Source organism: Pelmatolapia mariae, linkage group LG10_11, assembly GCF_036321145.2.
Source record: "Pelmatolapia mariae isolate MD_Pm_ZW linkage group LG10_11, Pm_UMD_F_2, whole genome shotgun sequence".
Classification (NCBI taxonomy): Eukaryota; Metazoa; Chordata; class Actinopteri; order Cichliformes; family Cichlidae; genus Pelmatolapia; species Pelmatolapia mariae.
Window position 1 is genome coordinate 65,467,016 of NC_086236.1, and position 25,286 is coordinate 65,492,301.

Sequence of the window (25,286 nt, forward strand, 5' to 3'; positions counted from 1 at the left end):
TACAGCAAACCAACCAAAAATGCAAACTTAGGAAATAGTATTTCAGGATTAGTAGTATTTTGTGCCCAAGCAACAAGATCTCCACACTACTGGAAGATGGTTCACAATTTCTCTTAACCTGTTGGTGATACAGTATAGACATAGACACCTTTTGACATTGAGGCTGAAAATAAAATCTTCTTTGGGCACAAATGCTTGGTAGAAGTTGGGAAAAGTATGCAATTATAACACATACTTGAGATTATCTGTGTGCCAAGTCCCACCCCCGATGCATCTGCTTCTAATGTTATCAGGCCACTAAATGGCTGAACAGAAGCAGTAATGGATTGTGTGTTTCCAGATTAAAACATTAACAAAACACCACGCTTGCAGGCTGGATGAGCACTGGAGGCTTAATGTATTTGACTCTGTGTTTAGATTGTTTGTGACACAAAATCTTGACTTGTGGGGCTTGATCATGTTTTGTTTCTTTCATTTTCAAAAGTTCTTTAGCCATTAAAAGAACTTAATCCGAGAAATAAAACCAATATGTGGCCTACAGTTTTGCATTTCAGAACACCAAAAGAGAATAATAAACAGACAGAAACTAGTTGTTTTCTATCAATAAACAGCTGTTTCCATACGGTGTTGTCTTTGTTTTATTTGTATTTGCAGGAAACTGAAGACAAGTGAATTTGCTTGAGGCATCAAGGACTTTTTTAAAATAAAAGAGCAAGCAAACTAAAAGAGCAAGCAAACTACATCATTGGTGACAAACCTACAGTCATTACAACAGTGCTTATTTGCAGAGACTGCAAACCCTGATCTAAATTATATAATCATAAATGTAGAAACAAAAACTCCATAATAATTATTATGATCACCACAAAGTACTGGACATACACATTTTCTTTACAGCACGCTGTGGCAAAGATTAGGTAAGACATATGTGATATTTCTGCTTTAAAAATAAATAAATAAATAAGAATATGAGGAGATCGGAGACAGTGAATGGTTAATGACTCTATGCAGGCAGGCAATTTAGGAATGCTAGCTTGCATATTTGGAACCCTTCATCTATAATTTAAGAGAACAGTGTCTTAATAAAAGACCAGCATTGATTAAAAGTCTTAATCAGTGAAATTTAATAAAAAAAATGTCTCATTTCTCATCATAAAGCTACAGGTAAAAATTATACCTGCATATTATTACCAGAACGGAAGAGCATCCAGTTAGAAAAACGTCAGGTCTTCACTTGTAGTTAAAACCAAACGTAATCTGAAGTTTCATCATCATGGTTTATTCATTTTGACAGAGAGATTCATTTGGGTTCAGTTCAGTTTAACAGTTAAAACTGAAGTGCTTCTTATAATGTATCATTCTTTGTTTCACAATGCCTTTCCCCTCTAGAGATGTCTGTACCTGTACAAAATTACTGTAGTTTGAGGCCTATAGTGGATTTTGCTGTGCTGATTATGAAACCATTTAAACACAGCTCACATAAACACTCTGCTGCTTCAGTCAGCTTACTCCATCATTTTAAATGAGACAGCCAAACAAACCAAACCAAATTTCATAATAGGATTTTAGAAACCTTTAGTCATTATATTTATATCCAAAGAAATTTTAATCTTCATTTTCCTTTTGTTTTCCACTTGACTTTTCCATAAACATCTTTACATACATTTAACAATGTACATTAAAAATTGCATATTTGCTATTCTGTGTTACATTGTTAAAATCAATCTGAAGTGCAATAAATACCAATTTAAATAAAAATTACAATCAATATCTATAGTTTCTTATGCAAAATGATAGGGTATAGGGAGTTATGGCTACAGTGTGTGTGCAAGTCTGAGAGATGACTTTATAAGACATGGTGTAAACTGACAGGTAGTAGGCTTCTTGGTTTGTTTAGATCAGGTATGAGGTTTGGTCTGTACTAAGTAAAAAGCTACACAATACAATATTCTCAACTAGCTTCAGAAAATCTGAAGGCATGGTGCTTCATAGGTAAAGATTGCTTCCATTAAGCTATTGCTCGCATTAAGGGTAACTTATGACTTTGTAATTGGAACTAAACCAGTACCAGGGACCAAACTCTGGACATCGTGGTTCCTGTGAATTTGGCCATTTATTAAAAAAAAGGAGAAAGAACCCTGTCTCTTGTGAGTTAATACATTCAATGGATAAGCAATGCTAAAATACTAAGTACTCCCTTAATGATTAATGGAAACAATACAGAAAACACAGCCTTTGATTTAACTTCATGTAGATTCATGTAGTCAGAGGTTGGGAACTGTTTTCTAACCTTCTATTAAGACAGTGTTCAGTCAGAGTGGCTGAGTGACGTGTGACAAAACTGCTTTTCATTTGTCAGTCTGGCTTTTCACTGCTGTTCAATACTTGAATGTGTGCCTGCTGGCAAAAGAATCATGCAGGATGTTTACTGTACAAACTAGAATCCCTTTCACCATCAATATACATCAAATTAATATATTATTGACACCATCATTATCAAGTTAGACTATTAGTGAGCTTTAATAATACACCACAGGTTCATCAAATGTCATTGAGTAGCACAACCAGATGGCTTGTCAGCATCACCTTTTGCCATTCAAACATTTGACGCAATCCTGTGAGAACAGAGCACCGACCTCTAGTGAGGCGATGCTGAAACTTCCCAAAGACCCCAGAAATCAGTGTCCAGTGATCTTTCAGCACAATTTGAATACACACACCCATTCATACATACACACATTGTCTATAGGAGATAACACTTTGGCCACTCACAAGCAAGGATGTTGTGCTTCAGGTCTGTATTTTCTAGTTGACTCGAATAATTGTGAAGACACACGTGCATTGTGGAAAAGAAGTAGAAAATGAGACACTTTGCGTTGGCCACAGTGGAAGAAATCGCCTCAGATCTCAAGCCATTCTTACACCTACACGAAAAATGCCAGAATCAAGGTTTGACCTTTTTCAGAACTGGAAAGTGTGTCGCTTAAATTTACAAACTTACTATCAGAAGTGATGGTGACTTTTTCCAGTTAAAATGAGAGGCTACTGTGTCACAGCACACATTAAATACAATTATGTAGAATCTAAAGGCATCTCCTTTTCTCACTTCTGACAGTTTTCTTCTTAGGACACAACAAGATAGGAGAGGGTTCGCTCTCAGTACACAGACACACATAAAGATAAGACAACAAAAAGCAGTTACTCCTTGCCCTGATGCTTCGACTGGCAGCAGACACAGTGACAGTTAAAAGAATAGATGGAGAGCAAACAGTGAGACAGACACAACAGCAATCAGGACAGCAAAAAGGAGAAAAGAATAAAAATATGGCCACCGTTTAATGCTGTGTGTAGAGACAATGTACTGCAACTTGAACTAGGCTTGAAATTAACATGTGTTTTACATTGTCCAGTTGGTGTTGCTCAAAACCACCAGAAATACCAGTTTTTCCTAATGGTGGTATGTGACCCGTGGAGGAGGGGCAGTCCATAGCGGCGGAAACTGCCACAGAGCAGAAGATTACATGTGATAAATTTGATAAAATGAGGGGGGAACAAAAGAGTCATATGCAGAGTGAAATCCAGGAGAAGAGGTGGGGTTATTACACAGTTTACGGGGCAGATGATGTGTGTAATATAGGGTTGCCACTGCATCTCGCATAGCCGAGGGATCAGGGAAGGATCGCGATTCATTTGGCTTTGATTTCTGTGTAGTTGCTGCCGTCATCCCTCCTCCCTGAGGCCCCCTCCCTGGACCTTGCCCCAATAAACTCCAGGGAAGCGTAATTCAGCTCTTGCCTCTCCAGTCCTCCCATAGAGCCCACAGAATGATAATCCCCGTCTTCTCCCTGCAGACAGAAACACCGTTTAGCGGCAAAAATCAGCAGCAAGGTGCCAGTGACACCTCAGATTGCAGAAGAGCGCGACAGACACTAAAGAAAAGATGTTAGTGATTACTGGTCGAAATACTGAGAGGGAGTCTGAGATGTTTCCTGTTAGACTGGCAGTTTGTGTTAGCAATGAGGCAGCCATGCAGAAGGCAGTATTGGAAACAAACGGCAGTGTACAGAACACAGAAGCTGATATGCGAGGAGATGCATCTGTCACTGAGGCTTGTGTTTTTTGTTTTTTGTTTTTAATGGGGATTTGTAGGGGAACCTTACCGTAGTCTCCTCTAGAATGGAGTTAAACTTTGAGCCCAACAGCTCTGTCTTAAGCTGTGCAAGAGTTAGGGGAGAGAAAAACACACAGAAAAACGCAGAGAAGCGATGAAAGCAAGAGAAAAACAGTGTTTGGAAAGGTCATGGTTGGAGCTACTAGACTGCTAGTGGGACAGATTCTTTCTGGTACCTCATTTCAGAGGTTAACATGGGGTCTTATCATGACTGTACGACTTTTTCATTACACAAAAATTTAACCCCAAACAATCTGAGAATGGTAATCCAACCCATCCTCAATCATAATCATAATCATTGACATCAACATGTCTCACCACTTTCTTCCTCAGATTTTGTTTGTCCTTCTTGACTGCGCTGTAGTACAAAGCTGGGTTCTCCAGGACCACGTCCTGCCTAGGGTTGCCATTCTCTCTGGGGGACGGAGTCACATAATCAGACTCGGTCTCAACTGCCACTAACGCAGGGCGACACGCCAAGCCTGGGCATCCATTTTAAAACAACAAGCTCTGTAAGGTTATGCTGGAGGCCAACCGTGGCTGTGAGTGACGTGGTTATTTTATGGGTTTAGTCGCTGAGATCACACCCACTTCAGGGCCAGAGAAAGCTTGCAAATTTGGTGGTCCAAATATGCCTTGAGGCTAAAATAAAGCACTTTGGTTAAGAGGGCTACCCGAGTTGTATTTAGCATAGCAGGTCAAGGATACAGAAGCAGTGTCAGAGCAGGGAATCGTGCCTGCAAAATATAAGGTTAGTCCAGCTTGCTAACCAACTCCACAAGGCAGCCAGTGTAGATCTCCAAGGATTTCAACAAGGACTTGTCACTGCAAATGAACTGAAATTGCTCGGGGGAAATAATTCTCACGTCCACATCAGTCCCACATTCACTCGTATACAGTGTGCAACGATGTGTTTTAGAATGGATGACTAGGCTTAAGTGTTTCCTTGGATTTCAGAAAATGCTTAGTAAGGAAGTTGACTACTCCTGCCTTGCAACGGCTTCTCCATTAGTTTGTCATTTATACTCACTTCTTGTTGTTGTGACCAACATATCTAACTGCTGCAATGATGAAGGCTATGACTGCCACTCCTCCAATGGTGCCGACTATAACTGCCATCATGTACTTTTCTGAAAACAGAGGTGGTAAAAACAAAAATGAAGGGGAGTCAATTACTGTAAACTTCATTGAGTAACACATGAAGAAACTGCCCACCAAGCTAACAAGCCATATACACTCACTGGCAGCTCTTTTAGGTACACCTGTTCAACTGCTCATTACACAGATGTCTAAACAGCCAATCACATGACAGCAATTCAGTGAATTTAAGACCATGTAGACATGGTCGAGTCAGCTTGCTCAAGTTCAAACCAAGCATCAGAATGGGGAAGAAAGGTGATTTTGTATTTCAGTGACTCTGAGTATTTCAGAAAGTCCTGACCTATGGGGATTTTCCCACACAAACATGTTTAAGGTTTACAGAGAAAGGTCAGAAAAGCAAAGAAATTATCCAGTGAGTAGCAATTCTCTGAAAAAATGATGTGTTGTTGATGCTAGATGTCAGAGTGTGATAGTCAGGCTGCTTTGTGCTGATAGGAAGTCAACAGTAACTAAAAAAACACTCATTACAACCAAGGTAGAAGAGCACCTTTGAACATACTATCTTGAAGACGATAGACTACAGCAGCACAAGAACACACAATCAGCTAGAAACACGACTGAGGCTACAATACACAAAGAAATTGGAAAAAATGTCTGGTCTGATGAGTCTAAATTTCTGCTAAGGCATTTGGATGTTATGATCAGAATCTGCCCTGTGTCAGCAGTTCAGGCTGTGGCGGTGGTGCGATGGTGTGGGGGATATATTCTTGGCACACTCTGAGTTCCTGAACATTGTTTAAATGCCACAGCCTACCTGAGTATTGTTGCTGACCATGTTCATTTCTATGTGAGAACAGAGTACTCATCTTCTGATGGCTGCTTCTAGCAGGATAATGTCACAAAGCTCAAATCATCTAAAACAGGTTTCATGAGAGATGCTATCCTGTCAGTATGGAGCAAAACTGAGGAATATTTCCAGCACCTCCTGGGAATTAATGCTGGTCTGAAGACAAAAGGTGGTCCAACCTTGTATTATTTATACCTAATAAAGTGGGCAGTGGATGTCGTAAGAATTTATAACATAGTATAGAGGATTTAGGTATAAAAGAAAATATAAGAAGAAGAAAAGAGACTTAATTTTTTAAACTGCTGACCATTGTGGAATTTTTAACTGTTAATCAAATAGTAGAAAACTGTGCTTTTTTTTGTTCGCATCCATTTTCTGTAGCAAATCAATAAACATTTAATTTATGGAAATGGGTCAATGTAAGTGGAATTGATTGAAAATTAACTACGGTGCTTAAGTTTATTGTAATTAGTAGAAAAGCACAAAAATTTCCATTGCCTTAAGCTTCATGACACATAACAGGAAATAGTCATAACCAGGCATTGCTTACGCGTAAAGTATAGATAAATGTCAGAAAATATCATCTGACATGTACTAAAAGCTTTATTATAGTGTCATATCCATTTAAATAGGATGTGATAATAGTGACACAATCCAACAATAGGTAGTGTCAAAACTAAATACTAAGTAAAGTTGTCTACTCACTCTCTTGCTGCAGCTCCAGAAGTATGCTCTCTCTTCCATATGTATTGGAGATGCTGCAGTGGACATTGACAGCAGGACTGCCGTTGTCGACCCGTTCACCTTTCTCCCGTAGCTTGATCATTCCTGTGGACGTGTGCCCGTCTGTGTGCGTGTAGAAGTTGTACCGGCCGTCTGTTTCGTTGATGGTGATGTTCAGGTCAGGCAGGTAGAACTCGATAATGGGTTCAGGGTTCCCTGTGGCCATGCAGACACACTGGACACCTTCCCTCACCACTGTGCACTTTGACTCCTCCAGAAGCACAGGGGCATCTAATGAGGGAGGGCAAGAGATGATTACATCAGATAGCTGTTGACTAGTAAAATTAACAAATTATACTCCTTTGGTCAAGATTTCCTTTAACCTCCTAAGACCCGAACTCTTCCACGGCATGCATTTTTAATTTCTCTTTGATATTTGGTCACATTGGGGCCCAATGAATGTAAAAACAAAGAATTACCAGATTTTTTTTAGCCTTATTTTTGTTTTTAAGAAAAATAAGAGCCACATATGAGGATATTCGTTTAAAATTTTGATAGAACAGTAGCAGTATAGTGTCCTCGTAAGTGCACTGTAAAAAGAACCAACTTAATTGAATTGTTTCAATTGGTAACACCTAATTTAATTAATTTCTTTGAAATGAAGTTAATACATTAGATAAATCAGTTGTGTTATCTAATGTATTAACTTCATTTCAAAGACCTTAATTAAATTAGGTGTTACCAATTGAAACAATTCAATTAAGTTGGTTCTTTTTACAGTGTGGATATCAGGCCCTTGTAGAGCAAAATTGAGTATTTTGGTCTAAATAACCCAAAATGTGATGTCCACATATGTGGACGCCAGGTCCTAGGAGGTTAAAGTACGTTTTTACTCAAAGGAAATAAGAAGTTTTGTGGAATTCTACAAAGTGCAATTCAACATACAGTTAGCACATTACCGTACATTGGAGGGTTAAACAAACGTATCTCTTGCTGCCATCGTGCTTTATTCTTTGACCTAGTTTTAGACTCCCTTTAAAAATATAATACAGGAAAGTGACGCACTCACACTCGACAGTGATGTTGAGGGAGCTGCTGGCTCTCCCATGCTCATTCTCTGCCAGGCAGCGGTACTGTCCATCTCCCTGCGGTGTGATTTCCACAATCGTCAGCACTGACAGCTCATCCGCAGTGATGGTGCCCACCAGTTGCCCATCCTTCAGCCAGGTGAGGGTGGGCGCTGGGCTTCCCTGTGTGCTGCAGTGCAGGGCCAGAGTGGTACCCTCCACTACTGTAATGGAGTCATTTACCACAGGCTCATGGGGAGGATCTGCAACAAAGAAGAGAAAATGAATTTGTTATGTTTACTATTCATATAAGAAAACCTCTATCTTATAATTCTTACACAAGATCCTCCTTCATTTCAAAGGCACAGAATTAAATAAAACGCACAATATCTTTTTTTTTCTTTTGGACACAGTGACCTAAAGCTTACTGTAAATTGGTGTAAAGCCATTGAGCCATCACTACAGGTTCATGACTATGATTGATCTTTTTGTTACTTTGATATATCTAAAAATATGCAATACAGATTCTGAGCAGGTTTTTGTAGTACATTCATTTACTGCAGTATTGCAGTGCAAGTTGAACTGGCTGAAACTTTGTGATATCAAAATTTTTGCCTTGTCTCACCCAATGTTTGCACCAAAACAAAAAAGAACATTTAAGCTCTATGGACCAGATACATTGATTTCCCAGGACTTTTTATTGTGGTTTTAATGGTGGTTATTAAATGAAATCTTATCAGTAAAGTGGCAATGGTTTGGAAATCATTGAGCATCTATAACTTCTTGTTTTGAGTCCCTGTTTAAATCAACTGTATTATGAATCCGCACGGGGAGTTGACATTCAAAAGATTTTCACTTATGCTTACAAATGCTGGGGTTGGGAGTCATTTGCTATCTCAAAAACTTACACTTTACAGCCAGGTAGAGTGAGGTGTTCATGATGCCATAGCCATTGTCCCCAACACAGGTGTAAATTCCCTCATTTGCAGGTGTCACATCATCTAGCGTGAGGGAAACATTGGATGCTGTGTCCCACAGCAGCTCTTGGTCTCCGAACATCCAGGCGATCCTGGCAGGGGGGTTACTGTCTACCTCACAGTGCAGCGTCACAGAGCTGCCTTCCATCACCTCTGAAGAGGCATTCACCCACACAGAGCGTGGAGCATCTGCCAGGAAAAATATAACAGGGAATTTATTTTCCAAGAACTCGAATGATGTCTGCAAGTCACAGAATAACTGTCTCCTAAAAAATAATTTAATCTTTTCAATAAAAGAACCACAAATCGACAAATTTACACCCTCAAATAAAGGTTGAAAGGTAGCTCTTTAACTTGAGGGGACTTCAAAGCAAATTATGTCTAAATAAAAGTGAAACATGCAGATTGATGTTTTGTACTAAATACTGTACAAGCACCAGATATTGTTTTCAACCATGCTAGTGACAATTTTAGTCAGCAGTTAGCTGAAATGGTTCAGCAACTTTTAGATCGGTTTTCGCAAAATGAAAGTGAAGTGAACAATCGTTTATAATAAGAGTTCACACTTTGGTAATTTGAACTGGAATATTTTGTACTGTTTCATATTAGTGGGATTACTGCGACTTCAGATTTGTCGGTGTTAAGAAGGTTTATTCATCTATCACGACAGGAACAGAACAGAAACTGCAAAGATGCTGTCTTGATCTGAGGTCATTCCATACATGAGATTTAGATGAAAAAAAAAAGCCGTAGGCTATTGTTTTCTTGTCATCCTCAGTGACTACTTAAATACTATCATAGCACCTTTGAAATCAGCTGTACTATGTCTCCGTGTTAACTAACAATTCATTTTAGGCTCTTCGGTTATTTTTTTCTAAACCATCCATGTTCAATCAGCCAGGTAAGGGAATCCCAGAAAACTGAATCCAGAATCAACTTTTTGACATAAAGATATGCTTGAGTTTGAGATCACTGAGAAAAAGATCCACTTCAACTCACTTCACTGCAAACTGTCAGGCTCAACATCCCATTTGAAGCCATAGTGCAATGATTTTCAGTCTTTCAGTTTGATGTTTTTATTTTTTTTACTTACACTTGACGTCTAGAGAAATCTGCCTCTCATAGACTAGTGTGGTGTTGGGGTAATAGACCCTGCAACCTAGAAGCTGCCCATTGTGCATGGGCCTGGGTGTGAAGGTGAGGGTGTTGGAGAGGACTGCTGTGTTGCTATCTTCCACGAGGTCAGTGCTGAATTCTGGGTCGGGCAGGTAGTCCGTGTACATCCACTGGATTTCTGGAGTCATGTCTGGGCAGTTATCAGGAGCATAGCATGTAAGCTCCAAGCTCTCGTCACTAACAATCTCCTCTGGTACATCGATGTTGGGCTGATCTGGAGACAGAAATATAAAGGAAAAATATGATTGTTATGGCATTTTTAATAGCTATAAATTTTCAACTATAAAACAACTTCCTATTGTCCTGTCATCAGTCACTTACCCAGAACCTTGAGCTCAGTGAAATCGGGGTATGTATAGATGTTGGCTCCACCGAGGTCTGCACGAAAGTAGTATCTCCCCGAGTGCTCGGTGCCAATGTTGTTGATGAGCAGAGTGCAATTCCTCTGGTGCAGATCTCCCAGCAGCTTGGTTCGGCCCTTGTAGCTCTCATGCACAACGTCTGTACGTGATTTGAAGACTACAGGAGGGAAGAGTTGTGGGTAGGGCTGTCCATAATACCAGATACCATGAATGCCACGGCTCGGCCTTATTCCAGACGGATACATAAACGTGCAGGGGATGACCACACAGGAGTTTGTCATGGCTGAGATATCCCGAGGTAACCAAACATTCCACTGGCAATTGGCATCTGGGGGAAGAGACAGAGGCTCAGTGGACTCTTCAACATACAAGATACAGATAGGAATACTACCTGTCTATCATCATGAAAGTATAGATGTAAAGGAATTTATTACCATTGATGAACAACAGCAGTGGTAGGAGCAGCTCTAAACACCACATGGTCTCTGCTCAATGCTGGACCATAGACCTCTGAAACAGACACCATGCTGTCAGTCATCAACAGAAAAACATACACATACACACAAATATCACGTTTCCACCACTGATGCTGCTGCATGACTCACACGCCGTGCAGACCTCTAAAAAACAAATTCAAGATGTTCTTAATGTTTCACAGTTTCTTGGTTTTATAGTATATCATAGCAATCCTCTATCAAAAACCCCAATGTGGAACTTTTCAGTGAAACAAAGAAAAACAAAGATCAGAGCATCAGTTGTATCAAAGTCCCACAGGTTTTACTTTTTTGTCCGGCACAAAACATGACATGACATTTCTGAGATATTTAGTGTGCAACATGGACCACACATTACAGTATATGGACTGAAAGTGTCATTAACATCCAAAAAGATAATACATTCCTTCTTGCTATACTGTGAATACTATAAAAAACAAAATGTCAACGTCCTTTCTGTCATGTCCTACATTTGAAAGATGTAGAGCTAACACTAACTTGAGCTATGTCTATGAATATGTATATTAAGTGCAGTTAGTGCTGCTTGCAAAGGCTCAGTCACAAGTTGAAAACTGCTCATATGGAGAGTTTTGGCTTTTTATCAGATTGGGTTGTGGTGTGAACATTCTTAGAAAGAAAAAGCACCTCGTATACAAGAAGTAAAAATAGGTCTTACTGTTTTGAACTACTGTGGTTTTACCTTGAAATGCGGGTGGTTAAAACGAATGGAACGTCTGAGAACAAATCTTCAGCAGTTCCACTAGAGGGTGTTCACTCACACCCAGACAGCTTGACAGCCTCCTTCTCTGTGGAAAGAAAGAAAATACCAGTGACATCAGCATTGCCAGGCGATTACAGCACTCGCAGCCCCCTCGCTTGCACAGACCAATAGTAAGTCACACAAACACAGCATCAGTCAGCACCTGTTTGCTCCCCCTCAGTAGAGTCACTCTCATTATGGTTGCCATACGTAAGCCGATTCAGTGAATGGCTCTCACTGTTTCCTGAGCCTTGACACAAAGCCAAACTCCAGTCACCACACATCATGTCATTAGTGGATTACTGGTACTTTCTGTGCTGTACTACAAATCAATCCGAGTAGACAATATTCACTTATAAAAACGTATGAAAACAAGTGAGATAATGAAAAAGTGAGAAACAAAAGCACATTACCACAGAAGAATCAAGCTGTTTGTGTTGTTTACTTCCTTTGCTTACTATATAGTCTGGAATATCAACCCTCAGGTTGAAATAAATCAGTCCATATAAATTTTCATCACATCTATTATGAGCTCTAATGAATAATATTAAAGTACCACTGAACAGCTACCCTGTGGTACCCCTGAGCAAGGTACCATCCCTACACACTGCTCCCACTGCTTCACTGAGTGAATGGGTTAAATGCAGAGAGAGTAATTTCCCCATGGGGATCAATAAAGTATACATTATTATTATTATTATTGTTATTGTTATTATTATTATTATTATTATTATTATTATTATTATTATTATTATTATTATTATTATTATTATATTGGCAATACCTGCACTGTAAATGCAAAAATAGCTGAGGTTTGATATCCTAATAAAATCATGGCCATTTAAAGAGTACTGGGGTCAGAATTCAAATATACATCCCATTACTGTGGTGCTCAGAAGGTAATAAAAAATGCTTTGTCCTTAAATTCACCACCAAACAGCAATCAAACTCAAAAAAAGGAAACGGACTGCAAGAAAAAGCTCATATTACTGAATCTTACCCTTTCTAATTCAACTGAAATAGTCATGTTGACATGTAATAACACGTTAATAAAGGCTTGGTGGACTATTTCTCTGTTATTTTTGGATATGTTTGCCTTTATTTTCCAGTACGCTGTTGAGATGCACAGTAGAGGGGGAAGGAAGATGCCATGCAGTAAAAGTGGCATGTGCTCTGACCCCCATATTGAGGCTTTTACATTACATTATGCACCATAATGTCTGCATATTGCTCCTCTCTGAGATGATAAAAAGCCAGTTTCTCATAAGCCTGGAGTTTTCATATGCTTGCAATGTACTCTGAAATTATCATAATTCACTCATTTACAATCCAAAGTGCAATATAATGCCATTATATTTGTATTATTTACTTTGAGTTCACAGTTGTTTTCTTATTCCTAAAGAAATCTATTTGTCTAAATGTGGCATACAAATGAGATGTACACCAGTATGATGACTGTTAGTTTGGACGTAGAATAAATGCCTGTAGAAGGAGAAGCAGCGGATTTCAGCCTCATGATGCAGCAGCCGGTGTGTGCAGATGGCGGGTCTGAGAGTGGATTGTGCTTTAGAGCTTCGTGATTAACACATCCCAACATCCCCCAGAGAATCCTTGACCAATATTAGCCTTGTTGTTAGAGAGAAGGGAAAATTCAGTTGATTTTACACTGAAAGAAGCACTGGATGTGCCACTTATCATGCAGTCCAATAACTAGTCAGTCACAGTCACAAATTCCTAGGAGCATGAGGATGTAATTTTATTTTTACACTTTATTTTTAAATTTGCCTGTGATCTTTAAACCTACCGTATCTGGTTATTTTGGGCACCTGGAAGCAGTGGACCCAGGTTGTGAACACAGTATTATCATGAAGTTGTTACCAAATATTTAATCATTTTCATTTCTGGTAAACTAGCATAATCATTTGAATTTGATTTTCTGGCCACCTGGTAAATGTAATCCCAATGGTGTCTCTTGTTTAGCTATGTTTTTGATTCTAGTCCTGAGGGAAATTACTCTTCAGTTTCTAAACACTCTGCTGTCCACTATGCTAACCAACTTGATGCAAATTGTGTGTGGTATAAAGCTGAGGGATTTTTAAACCTTTTTTTTAGCAAAAAAAACAAAAACAAAAAAACAACAGCTGCCTGCTGCAACTGAAAACTGTGCTATTGAGAGTGATGAAAGTGAACCTAAACAGCCTCAGAACTGCACAAGCAGATTATAAACTCTGAGTAAGTGAGAGGACCTTTTTTATATATTTCAGCTACCAAAAAACCCAAATATCTATATTGTAGAAAGGGTCAGACTTTGAATTCTTGGCCAATAATGTCACACTGTTGGCTGGGACAATTCAAACTTTTCTCCAAAGTTGCGTCAACCTCAGACATCTGCACTGCAACAAAAAGCCAAGAGCTAAGTAAGTGTGTCCAGGGTGAGAGGCCATGCATCAGCAACATAGGAGAGAATAGAGCACAGCAGCTGGGCAGGGCCACTGACACCACCACCAACCTCACCAACAAAGGCTTTATTGATGGGATAGACAAATGGTTGGCACAGAGCACAGCATACGTGTGCACACTTTTATATACACGACTCACGCAATGCACACAGCAAACACTTGCCTCATAACAGCCTCAGCACCAGGCTCCTGCTGCCTCCCAGCCTTGACTTTTTCTTCGTCTTTCCTTTGTTTTTGCTCTCCCCGAGTTGGTTTTCTTGCCCTGCTTCCCAGATGCCACTGTCTGTGGGAAAGGATAGAAAATGGAGATAAAAAGATATGTTGAAGCAGACAAGGGGAAGGGGAAGAGAGGAGTCTGTGTGAGCTCTGGTTTACATGTGTTGTGGGCAGATCTGAATATGTGTACTGCAGGCCCACTCAGCATTCCTTTACTTTCCACCACTTCCATGCACTGTCCTATGTGCCTTGATGCTCTGAACTTTGAGCCTACATTATGCTTCAACCTCTAAGACTTCTTGACATTTCTTGAACTTTGTTCACACAGACTTTGTTGTTGTGACTGAGACACAAGGGCCAAAGCTGCTTGGTGAAGGAAAGATGACTCATTATTGGTTTTAGTAAAATAACATTTAAACTGTAGGGAGAACATGAAACATGAAACTTGATGTTAGTTTCGCTGTGATGTTAGGGTTCATTTGTGTTCACCATGACTGCATAATCAATGCAACCGTTTTCCAGATGTGTGTGGGAAAGCATAGAGTAATAGTCTAAATCGCACAATTAGATTTGTGAAAACCATGTCTAAATTAATTGAAATTTCTGAAATTAAGAGTCCTCGGGGCATGATCATTGATCTTTCCAGCCTTATGCAAATCTGCAGTAATATTTTCCCTAGTGAGGAATGTTAGTAGGCAGTAGTACAAGCATGGATCCACTCAGAGGTCTACTTAGCTGACGTATAAATATAACAAAGGCAAGTTGTCTCTCCAGTAAGGAAGTTTTTTTTCTCACCCTTATTGTTATATGTAGAGTGAGTCACTGTGTTCAAGAGCCATTAGGCCACAGGCCAAGTCATGGCATTGAAGGAGTTGTGGATAACCTCAAGGGAATCCCTCTATAAACAGACTGGAGAGAGTCTGAAGAAGACAGTGTTGCATTGATGCTATGGAGCTATGTACAAATGAATGCACAGCATGCCATAACCCCTACACACACATGCAGCATAAGGCATGCCAGCACACTCCTCAGTGTGGGGTGTGGAGCTATGCGACCTTCCTCTGCTTCCCTTGGTGCTGGTTGTAAGCTGAGCATGCTCCATTGTCCTGCTGGGACTCTAATCATTGCCTATACAGTGCATGCACATTAAAGACTCAAAGGGTAACTTATTAAAATGTATCACATTTCTTCTCTGGTCCTTTATCTCAAAAAAAGAAGCAGAGGGAACTTTACAGAGAAGCAATTAAAAATAGTTTAAATGTAAAAGATAACTCTCAGTAATCAAACATGTTTAGCTTCATCTAATCTGTGTGATGCCTTGTGCAAAAGGTCCTTTTCTAATATCTGAGGCAATCAAACTTCAACGTAATCATTTATTCCTCATCACACTTCGGGGATACAGATGCTATCTGAACAATCAGTTCTGCTAAATCAGGCCACGACACCTTTGATGAGTCATTTTATATTACTGAAATTGCTCACACAAACCAAAAGGTTTACACAAACACCCCGCTTTGCCAAGAAGAACATTTTAATTGTGAATATCATCTGCACCACATCTATACGAGCATCACCAGAGATCTTGGACAGAGAGAAAAAGAATGGGAACCTTGTATGCAGAACACTGCTCATTGTCCAAGTGAGAAACTGAAGGAATTTTTCCGGAACAGGCCCGCTCACAGCTTGTGCTTTGCTGCTTGCCTGTGACGCGCGTTGATCCACCACAAGCTAAGGCTCCCACTAAAATACTCAGAAGAGCAGATGGTCTTAAAACATGGCTGCTCCTCCTCCCACACATGGCGCGCTGAGCTGCGATGAGCCCAGCGTACCACACACACACACACTCATGTGCACAAGATACAAACATAAACACTGAGATATGCCAACATCCAGTCACACATTCTGTCCAAGGTACTGCAGAGTGTTGGCATAAGTAAAAGACTGGACTTATGTATGGCTCATACATAAGGCTCATCATGTATGTACTTATTTTAGTGTTTAGGTACATTTTAGCTATGCTTTACTCTTATCTGAAGTCTTTTGCAGGAAACTTCTGCTGGCAGTATCATATACCCAAAAGTGAGAAACCACAGAAAGATGGCCTGTGTTTTTCCCGGTATTTGCATGAGTTTGTGGGTGTGTACCATGACTTTCATCTCAAACAACACAGAGATAGATTACAATTATAAATGGAGGCTTTTACCAAGAGCAAAACACACGCACAGGATATTAAAGCAAGCTTTATTTGGCAGACCACCAACATACTAAGAGACCAGGAGCACCAATAGCTTATCTTTCTCTGCTACCTGGCAAAACCAACTACTGGCAATCCCCATCCCTGTGGGCAGATGGTAAGCCACAGGCCTTCTCTGTCTTTACAGCGTTCTCCCTTCCGCTCTGAACAAAAGGGGGCGACAAACAGTGCCATCACCTGTTCAGCCACACAGACAATGAGTATGTGGATCCATCTTAATGCTTCCTAAAACCTTCCATTTGACTTGATGTCCTGAAACAGTGTGTATAAAATGCCAGGGATGGATTTAGTAAAAATCTAAAAACAGGAGGTATTCCTATTGTTGAAATGTGATGCTAGTTTAGATTCATCAGACATTTTCTAAATCACGACAGTTTAATTGGAAGAACAAAACTTGCTTCACATATCCATTACACCTAGAGGTGTCACAAAGTTTAAGGTGAGAAATTCAAATGTTTCTTGACAGCTGATGTGATTTAGCATAAACTAATATCTCTTTGTGGCTCTGCGATCTTCTTTAAAATTCACTAATTGGTATATAATTAACCAACATTATGCTCTCCTCAACTCCTCAGGCAGCACTCTGAATTATATGAGAAACACATTTGGTCAAACATGATTGTTTCCACTTTTCTCTTTAAAAAAAACCCCATCCTCTTTGAGATTCAAGGAATCACTCCAGCTCCTCGCAGTCTCATTACAAAAACCATATACATCTAAGCTACTGTTAAATGACTTGTAAAAATGTTTTGCTTGGTGTGTAATCGAAGAATCTTCTACCTGGCATCACATGTCTGATTAGACACGGTAATATGTTGTGGCATTTGCAGGAACAGCTCAGTGCTAATGGCACAGGCAGTAAAATCTGTCCAGTAATAATTGGCTGGGCTTTTAGCATCCCCCGCTAATGTTCAAAACACACACACTCACTCATCCATGCACGCTTACACATCATCACAAACACGTTCAATCACGCAAGCGCTCACAGAGGTGTACACATGCATAGACACACACTTACTCATTACCTAACTTGGTCTAACTTGTGATTCATACAGCTCATCTCACTTTTTTCACACCCTCGGTCAGTCATCACATCATTTATGAACGCTCACGCAAGCAAGCGCTCACTCACCGTGTCCGTAACTGTTTGACCTTAAAAAACAAAATTGTTAAAATCAGATTGATGGACTGATTAAATAAAATTCAATCCCCATGTGAAGAAATCTGCATCCTGTTGCTTTTTCTCTCAGGAAAAGATAAAAACCTCAAAAGAGGATGAAAATCACAAATAAAAACTGCTCCTCACCTGTGTAGGTGACCACAGTCGACCTCCAAACGTTCAATAGCTCCTGTATGTGCAGCTTCAGCAGCCACACTCACATGCAAAGCATCACACCACCAAGACCTCTCGCCACACTCTGTACCAAGCCCCAACAGTGGGGAATAAAGTGCTCTGCCCACCACCATCACAACCATCATCACCAACAACACCCCCCACCCCCCGCCCATCTCAAAATGAGTCCTTCAGTGTAGCAGCATTGTTCCCAAGCTTTGCCCCAAGGCTCAGCCATTCATAAATACACATGGGGCCACAAAGGGCCACTCTGTTCCACCTCACCCCGACAAATACGGGTGAGACTTTGAGCTCCAAGGCCTTTGTGTCCAACATGATGACTTGGTTTAGGTTGGATGGAACTGAGCATATTTGATCATTTTGGATTGATGGAGAGGCGATCCACTTCTTTCTGGATGTCAGTATAGCACAAGGCAGGAAATGAGTTTGGGAGGGAGGCTGAATAAGAGGGCTATGAGTGAAAAGAGAAAGGAATCCTATGAGGCTCATTCAAAGCCTGTCATTGATGGAGACTAAAAACCTCAAATAACGCTAGCAGTCAGAGGCTAGAAAAAATAAAGAATGCTTTACCCCATGAATAAATAACTATACACTTAGAATAGTGTATGTTCCTTTTTAACAGAGCCAAAGCTTCAAACACTAATATCAGTGGATGTACAAGAAATCCCTACGAGGTAAAAGCTACGGATTCAGGCTCTGTTTTAGACAGTGTTTTTTCCTACTATTGCATTCGTATGATGTCAGCAAGCACCGATACCCTAATATGGTGTTCACACACAGCTAGCTATAAGTACAGAAGCCCCACCCACTCGATGTTCAAACCTTTTGCTTGAGTGAAGTCCAAAAATGAATATATGGAGTCAAAGATAAGGACAATTTAGATGTTAAAGGGTCTGCTACTGTTTTGTTAAGCAATAGCTTAACAAAAGAGTGGGGATAGCTCAGTAGGTAGAGTAGTGGCCCAATGATCAGAAGGTCAGGGGTTCGAATCCCCTGAGCAAGGTACTGTCCCTACACACTGCTCCCTGGGCGCTAGATTGGTGGCTCCCCACTGCTTCACTGAGTGAATGGGTTCAGTTTCCCCATGGGGATCAACAAAATATACATTATTATCAATAAAAAAAGAGACTTAACAAGTTGGAAACTGGGAATTACAATGCTCCTGATATGGCATGAAATTAGCACTAGGGCCAATTAAACAGTAATTATGACATCATAGCTTGTCTACGTTGTTTAAAGTATGGTTGATTTTCCCTAGAATTATTGGGCTTGGCTTTTTCCCCCTACATCTTACCATAGAGCTCACACTGATGATTTGTGTGTGAGAACCATCTCCACTGCCTTGGTGAGTAAGGACACAGCAGACTCCTCCTCTATATCCTTTAGAAGGGCCACACAGTGATCTGAGGTCACTGTGAAGTGGTTTTTAAACGCATTCATTTTCCTTTCTACCTGTGCAGTCTGTGTAATAGTTCTGCTTTGCAACTTTTCAGCCACCCTCACACATAACAAGCAACAGCAATATAAAGACAGTCTGGGTAACTAAATTGTGACATTAGCATTTTATTGCTGCTTAAGTTTTGTCCAAAGTCAGTTCACCACATTTCTGTTAACTTGCTTTAAGTTGCTTCAAGTTAGAAAGCACACCTGCATGGTGATGCTAGCTGACCTATAAAACTGCCAACTGCTCCTTCCCTGCTGTTACTATTAAAGAAAATGCATTATTAAGCCTATGTGGAATTACGAGTGTTTAGACAGTTGCATGGTGCTGTAACCGTGTCATGAAACCCCAAGACTTGCAAACAAACCTCCTCCCTCCCCTTAACACAGTAGCCATTGTCTCCCAAAGCCTTCTGGGACAGAACAAGCTCAGCTCGAGCCTGACACCGCACAACACTGGGAAGTCGATGTGCACAGATAATTGTCTTTTAATCACAACAATCCCCTTTTCTCTGCCCTCGCTCATTTGTCTCTGTCTCTTGTTCGACTGTTCTCTCTTGGTTGTAATTCTTGTGCCTTTCAGCCAGTTTGACTGGCCACAAGCCGGGCTGAAAATGGACAAAAACTGATGGTTTCAAATTTAAAGTGTCAAAAGCTGCATTCTAATCTTAATATAATTTTATTCATTCCTTAACAGTTTTTTTTCCAAAATGATGAAAAAAATAAAAATGATGAAATTTAGGTTCTGGACAAGTACTATCTCGAGGCATTGAAAATAATGATTGTCCCCATCTCAGGAACAAAAGCTTTGTTGTCGAGGTGTGAACACTTCAAATGAGGTCAGACATCCACACATGGTGCATGCAGCACTTGGCCATGTGCGGAGGCAGAAATTGAACTTTCCTGAAACCTTTTTATGAAATGATTCTGATTACTTTTTGCGTGAACAAATGCAGACCAAGAGTGGCTTTGCAGAAAGGCTGTCTGAAAGTATGAAAGCTCATCTCCATTTGAAAGATTACCGTCTCTTGTCTCAAGGACGTCTGCCATTTCACCTTCCATTCAGCTGTGACTGCTCAGCTATGAGCACTTTTACATTTCAGACATGGCGAGACTACGTGTCATGGGAACTAGTTTATTTCAAGCAAACTCTGACTTTTGTAATCCTGAAGCCTGTTTCACAAAAGCCACCCAACAAATGGTGAAGAATTATTTTTTCCTTTAACAAGTTAACTTGTAAATGGTTGATAATGGTTATAATCTCCCTCCAACAACTGGTTTGTTCTCTTTGATTTCCCATCTTGTTTAATGAACTAATAAAAAAGCCCTGTACACCCATGTTTAAACCACACAGGCGATTATGATTGGTTTGGTTAATTGGACTTCTTATCTGGGCTTTGTAAGTGTGCACAGATGCACTTCACTCACTCTACTGTTATACTTCTTGAGTCTGGACATATCAAACATTTATTATTCTTATTAGAATCGAAAGGCTCTGCCACCTTCAGCCTGAGCCATAGAAACTAAACACCTGCATGTTAAAGGTTTTAAAATGTTATTCTTAGCTAGAGATTTCATAGAGAAGCAGCTCAAGATTGGGCTGGTTTGTTTAGTTTGGGATTAAAAGTAGGTGTGCAACCAAAAATTGAGTCACTTTTTGTGGACAGTGTTACTGCCAAAACTTCTAATCCACACATGCTCTAACTCTTTAGCAATGTTAAGAGTAAAAAACACCAGAATCTACATAATGCAAACACACAAAGACATACTTTTACAGCATTCTAGTGTAACTATTGAGGGTGTCATGGTAAGAGAGCGATATAGAGGGGGTGTGTGGGCTGGGATTGTACTGGACAGAGACTAGTAACCGAATAAGCCTCTGAGAATGGGCCCATTGTGTCTCTCTTCGCTTCACTGGACAGAAGCAGATAGCTACCATTTGCAAATAGATGAAGAGTTGGTGAAACACGATGATTTCGTGTTTCTGTTATTACACTTAGCAGATGTTCACCAAAGCTGTTTTATATCTGGTATTAATGCATTTAACTTTAAAACCGGCATTGCTTAAACAAAGTGTACCAGCTGCTCAGGTATTTAAGCACTGAGTTTCCTCTCATTTGTATAAACAGAAAGAATTTTAATCTCAAAGTTAATGTCCCAAGAGAAAAAAGTCTTGCTCAGAAGGATGGTGAAACTCACAAATTTAACTTGTCATTTATTTCCCAGTAGAAGTAAATGGTTTGGTATTCATGCCAATTTTGCCAATATCAGTGAGAATGAAAATGAGCAATTCTTAAAGGGATGTTGACCCTATTTAGGAGGTTGGATACAGAGCTGCAACATGTTGCGTTTTGTGTTGCAAGGGATTTTTATTCCCAAATGTCCACCTAATCTCAAATTTGGCCTAAGTTCCATTTTTGTGCTCCAACTGTCATGGAGGGGCTTTGGATTTGTAATATGTTTGACGTTCGGTTTGTGTCGATGCAGGCCCTCGTTAGGAAATCGGACCATTTAAAAACATTTTAACTTTCTCAAACTGGACATATTATTGACAGCTACTTTGATTAAAAAAAAGAGAGATAGTAACCTGTGACCTGTCACTGTTTGTTTTTGGATCTGTGTTCTGTTGAAATTGCCTAAACGGGATTTGTCTACTGACTTGACGCTACAGATAATTAAAACTGTGTTTAAAATGACTGAAAGGCAAAAGGACAGCATGGCTTCAACGTGAAAAAAAACATTGAACGTTAAATGATAATTAGATGATAATTTGTTAATAACATAGGGAAGCTCAGTGGTTTATTTTTTTCTTTTATCTTTTGTTTAAAATACTTGAAATACACAATGCACCGATATCAAACAGAACATATCACCAGTTACTTTTTTCCTGTGTATCATGATTAGATGTAAATAGATAACCTGCTAAAATGTGACAGGGTCACATTTAATTATAATGCAATAATTATAACATGCAATCAAATACACAGCACTGCTATAATGTACACGTATCCTTTCAGAGTTGCCACAGTAGTTCACTGTCTGGTATTCTGTTGCAAAGCCAAGTCTTTAAAGTGAGAATTTCAAATCCATATGATATAAGACAAAAAGAGTAATCACATAGTGGAAAAACCTAATCTGATTGCTCACAATTGTAGATCAGAGAACAGCAGAGCTCTTACCTTATCAGCTGATCAGACGCCACTGAGGAGACTCGTCTCTCTCCAACATTTGCTTTCTCCACTGCTCTCTCTCCTCCCTCCTCTCTTTCGCTCTCTCTGTCAGCAGATTGGATCTTTGGCATAGAAAAACTGTGATTGGGAGGCCAGCTGAGGATTATTTTATTTAATTTAAGATTGTTTCTGTTTTTTCAGTTTTCATTTTTTACAATTTGGCTGCCATTTCTATCGTTACGACAACACTGTAGCCACTGAAATAGATTTCCTAAGATATGGTAATATGGCAAAATCGCCAACATTACGGTCACCAGAACATAAAACAGGATTGGTCAAACTATCAGACAGGTCGCAAACAGGCCAACCACTGCGTCAAGTTGTCTAAGACACTGTAATAGGAGCGTCCTTGACATCCAAAGTGTCAGTGATAATCCCTCACAGCACAAGAAAATTATGTGAGCAGAAAGCATAGTTGAAACAGCAAGTGAACAAAAAGTTGCTCCACAAACTGTGTTGTCCTATCAACAGTGGGACCCCTGCTTCCCTTCCAGTTATGATGCTGCAAAAGACTGTGGCAAGTAAAGTAAAATGTAGTTATTACCACAGGAACAACAAAAAACAAAAACTTACAAAGTAACTTAAATGACTTAAATGATTGCAACTGTATTCACAAATATTCACAAACCAGCCAGCTGAGCCTTATTTTATTTAGAGGAGTTGTGTCAGATGTGTAGCACAGATGATTGCTACTGTCTTTGCCTTTGATCATCTATCAGGACTCATAAAGAGCAGATATTTACTGAATGATGTGTCCAAAGTGTCCAGTGTAACAAATATTACTAAACTGCTAGTGAAATGGTATGAATGGAAATTAAAATTCAGAGTTTTTCTCCACCGCAGCATTTTGTACATATAACAAACAATGCACATTAGCATCCTTTGTTACTGCCATGTCAAGTGTGCCTGATGTGGGTGTAATATGAATATTCTGCTTATTGGATTTTGACAAAAATGCTAGCCAACTGCCTCTGGAAGACCTCTGGAGATACAGAACACAGGCAGAGCATGAAAAACATTTAAAACAGGCTACAAAACACTCAGTTTTTCATAGATATGAGAAAGAATATCAAGAGAATTTAAAACATGTAAAGTTACCCGTGTTAAAATGCACCAAGACCTAAAAAGAAAGTGGAAAAGTCAAAGTAAGGTGTGCCCTTTCTGCATAGGAATTACATTTTGACCAATAAATTAGCCCACATGTTGTTTCTTGTGGGTTGTAATATATATACATGTTTTTGTTTTCCTGGTAAGCAAATGTATGTTTTGTTCTTTTCTTTCCTCCATTGAACCTATCTTTGTCACAGTTCTTAAATAAACAAGTTAACACACATTTATATCGCGTGCTTTTACTAATATGCAGCGGCTCCATCTGATGAACTTGAACTGCTTCTCTTGAGATTACTGTGCATGTAACTGGTTTTCTCAAAGCTGGATCTCAGTATTGAAAAGAAACCATAAGTAGCATCACAACTGTAATATGGTTTGCAGTTTAAGTAGTTCTGTTTTGTGTATCCCAATTAAAGCAATGGTGGCAGATGTTTGAATATGGTTTATGCAGATAATTAAAAAGTCTGAAAAGTGAGGATGTTTATTATATTGAATGAAAAACTTTACAATTTTACATATATATATATTTTTTCTGTAAATTACTTCTTATTACTCAATTAGCTGCTTGAGGCAAGCAGTCTCAATTGCGTCAGAAGAGTTTACTGAAAAGGATCTTACCTTAAAACTGTAATTCATGATTTTCTTTGGATTTAAGATTCCCTCGCCGAGTTAAAGACAACAACAAAAAAACACCTTCACATTAGAATGTGCACTTCCTCTTTCAGCTGTGTGGGGGTCCCCACAGCAGATTATCCATCTTATTCTATCCCTACCACCCGCTTTCTTAACTATCTCTCAAAAACACTCCACCTGAGCTGTCCCTCTGATACACTCATTTCTCACCCTGCCTATTGAGGTCACATCCACTGAAAATCTTTGCATCCTTAACTCTGACACTGCCCTCAACCCCCTCAATCTTACCTGCACTCACTTCTTCACCTCTATTCACTGTGCATTGGCTTTACTAACTGGCATCTTCACCATTCCCCCTGCCTCCCTCTCAGTCACACATTAGGTATTCTCAATGTTTTAAAATACTTTTAAATTACCAAATCTGTAGAAAATGCAGCAGCTGAGTCACTGATAATGCAGTCACAGAGAGCTAATAATTGGGGGAAAAAAGACAAGCAAAAAGCAAAAGCACCACAAACCCTACACATAGAGGCTTTGGATCTTGTCTAACTTTAGCACCAAGTTGGAAAGGCTCAGCAAAACGTGCATCAAAACACCACTTCTCATTCAGAGTGACGGATTGTTTACTTGTCAGAATTAGATTTTCTCATTAAGTGATAAGAGACCAAATATGGCAACAAAGATTTCAACATGACTTCTTGCCGCAAGCACATAACCACTCTGACATCTGACACTGTGTGATCAAAGGAGGATCATTTGCACAAACCTTGGCCACTGTAAACACCCTTAAGGAACCTCAGTGTGTTGCTGAACAGCTAGGAGGACGTAGTGTGAGGAGGATACATCACCCATGAAGTAGGGACAAACACAAAGTGGCAGAAATCCAGAAACCTGTAGAACAGGGAGATTATT

The 25,286-nt window shown here is 39.7% G+C and overlaps 1 protein-coding gene across 3 annotated transcripts; it reads right to left on the minus strand.

Annotated features, from left to right (window-relative positions):
* Window positions 1–1,258: 1,258 nt before the first annotated feature.
* mag (myelin associated glycoprotein) lies at window positions 1,259–22,650 on the minus strand. Of its 3 annotated transcripts, none has more exons than XM_065471753.1 (13): window positions 22,581–22,650; window positions 14,301–14,420; window positions 11,619–11,724; window positions 10,859–10,934; window positions 10,384–10,752; window positions 9,980–10,276; window positions 8,818–9,075; window positions 7,912–8,172; window positions 6,825–7,133; window positions 5,202–5,301; window positions 4,490–4,586; window positions 4,161–4,214; window positions 1,259–3,845 (listed from the first exon to the last, which is right to left on the minus strand). In XM_065471753.1, the coding sequence occupies exons 4-13, from the start codon at window positions 10,902–10,904 to the stop codon at window positions 3,687–3,689; spliced, it is 1,950 nt and encodes a 649-aa protein (XP_065327825.1). In that variant the 5' UTR covers window positions 10,905–10,934; window positions 11,619–11,724; window positions 14,301–14,420; window positions 22,581–22,650; the 3' UTR covers window positions 1,259–3,686. The 3 variants fall into 3 exon arrangements, with proteins under 3 accessions (XP_065327825.1, XP_063342392.1, XP_063342393.1); XM_063486322.2 differs by lacking the exon at window positions 22,581–22,650 and adding an exon at window positions 17,914–18,030; XM_063486323.2 differs by lacking the exons at window positions 4,161–4,214; window positions 4,490–4,586; window positions 22,581–22,650 and adding an exon at window positions 17,914–18,030.
* Window positions 22,651–25,286: the final 2,636 nt, after the last annotated feature.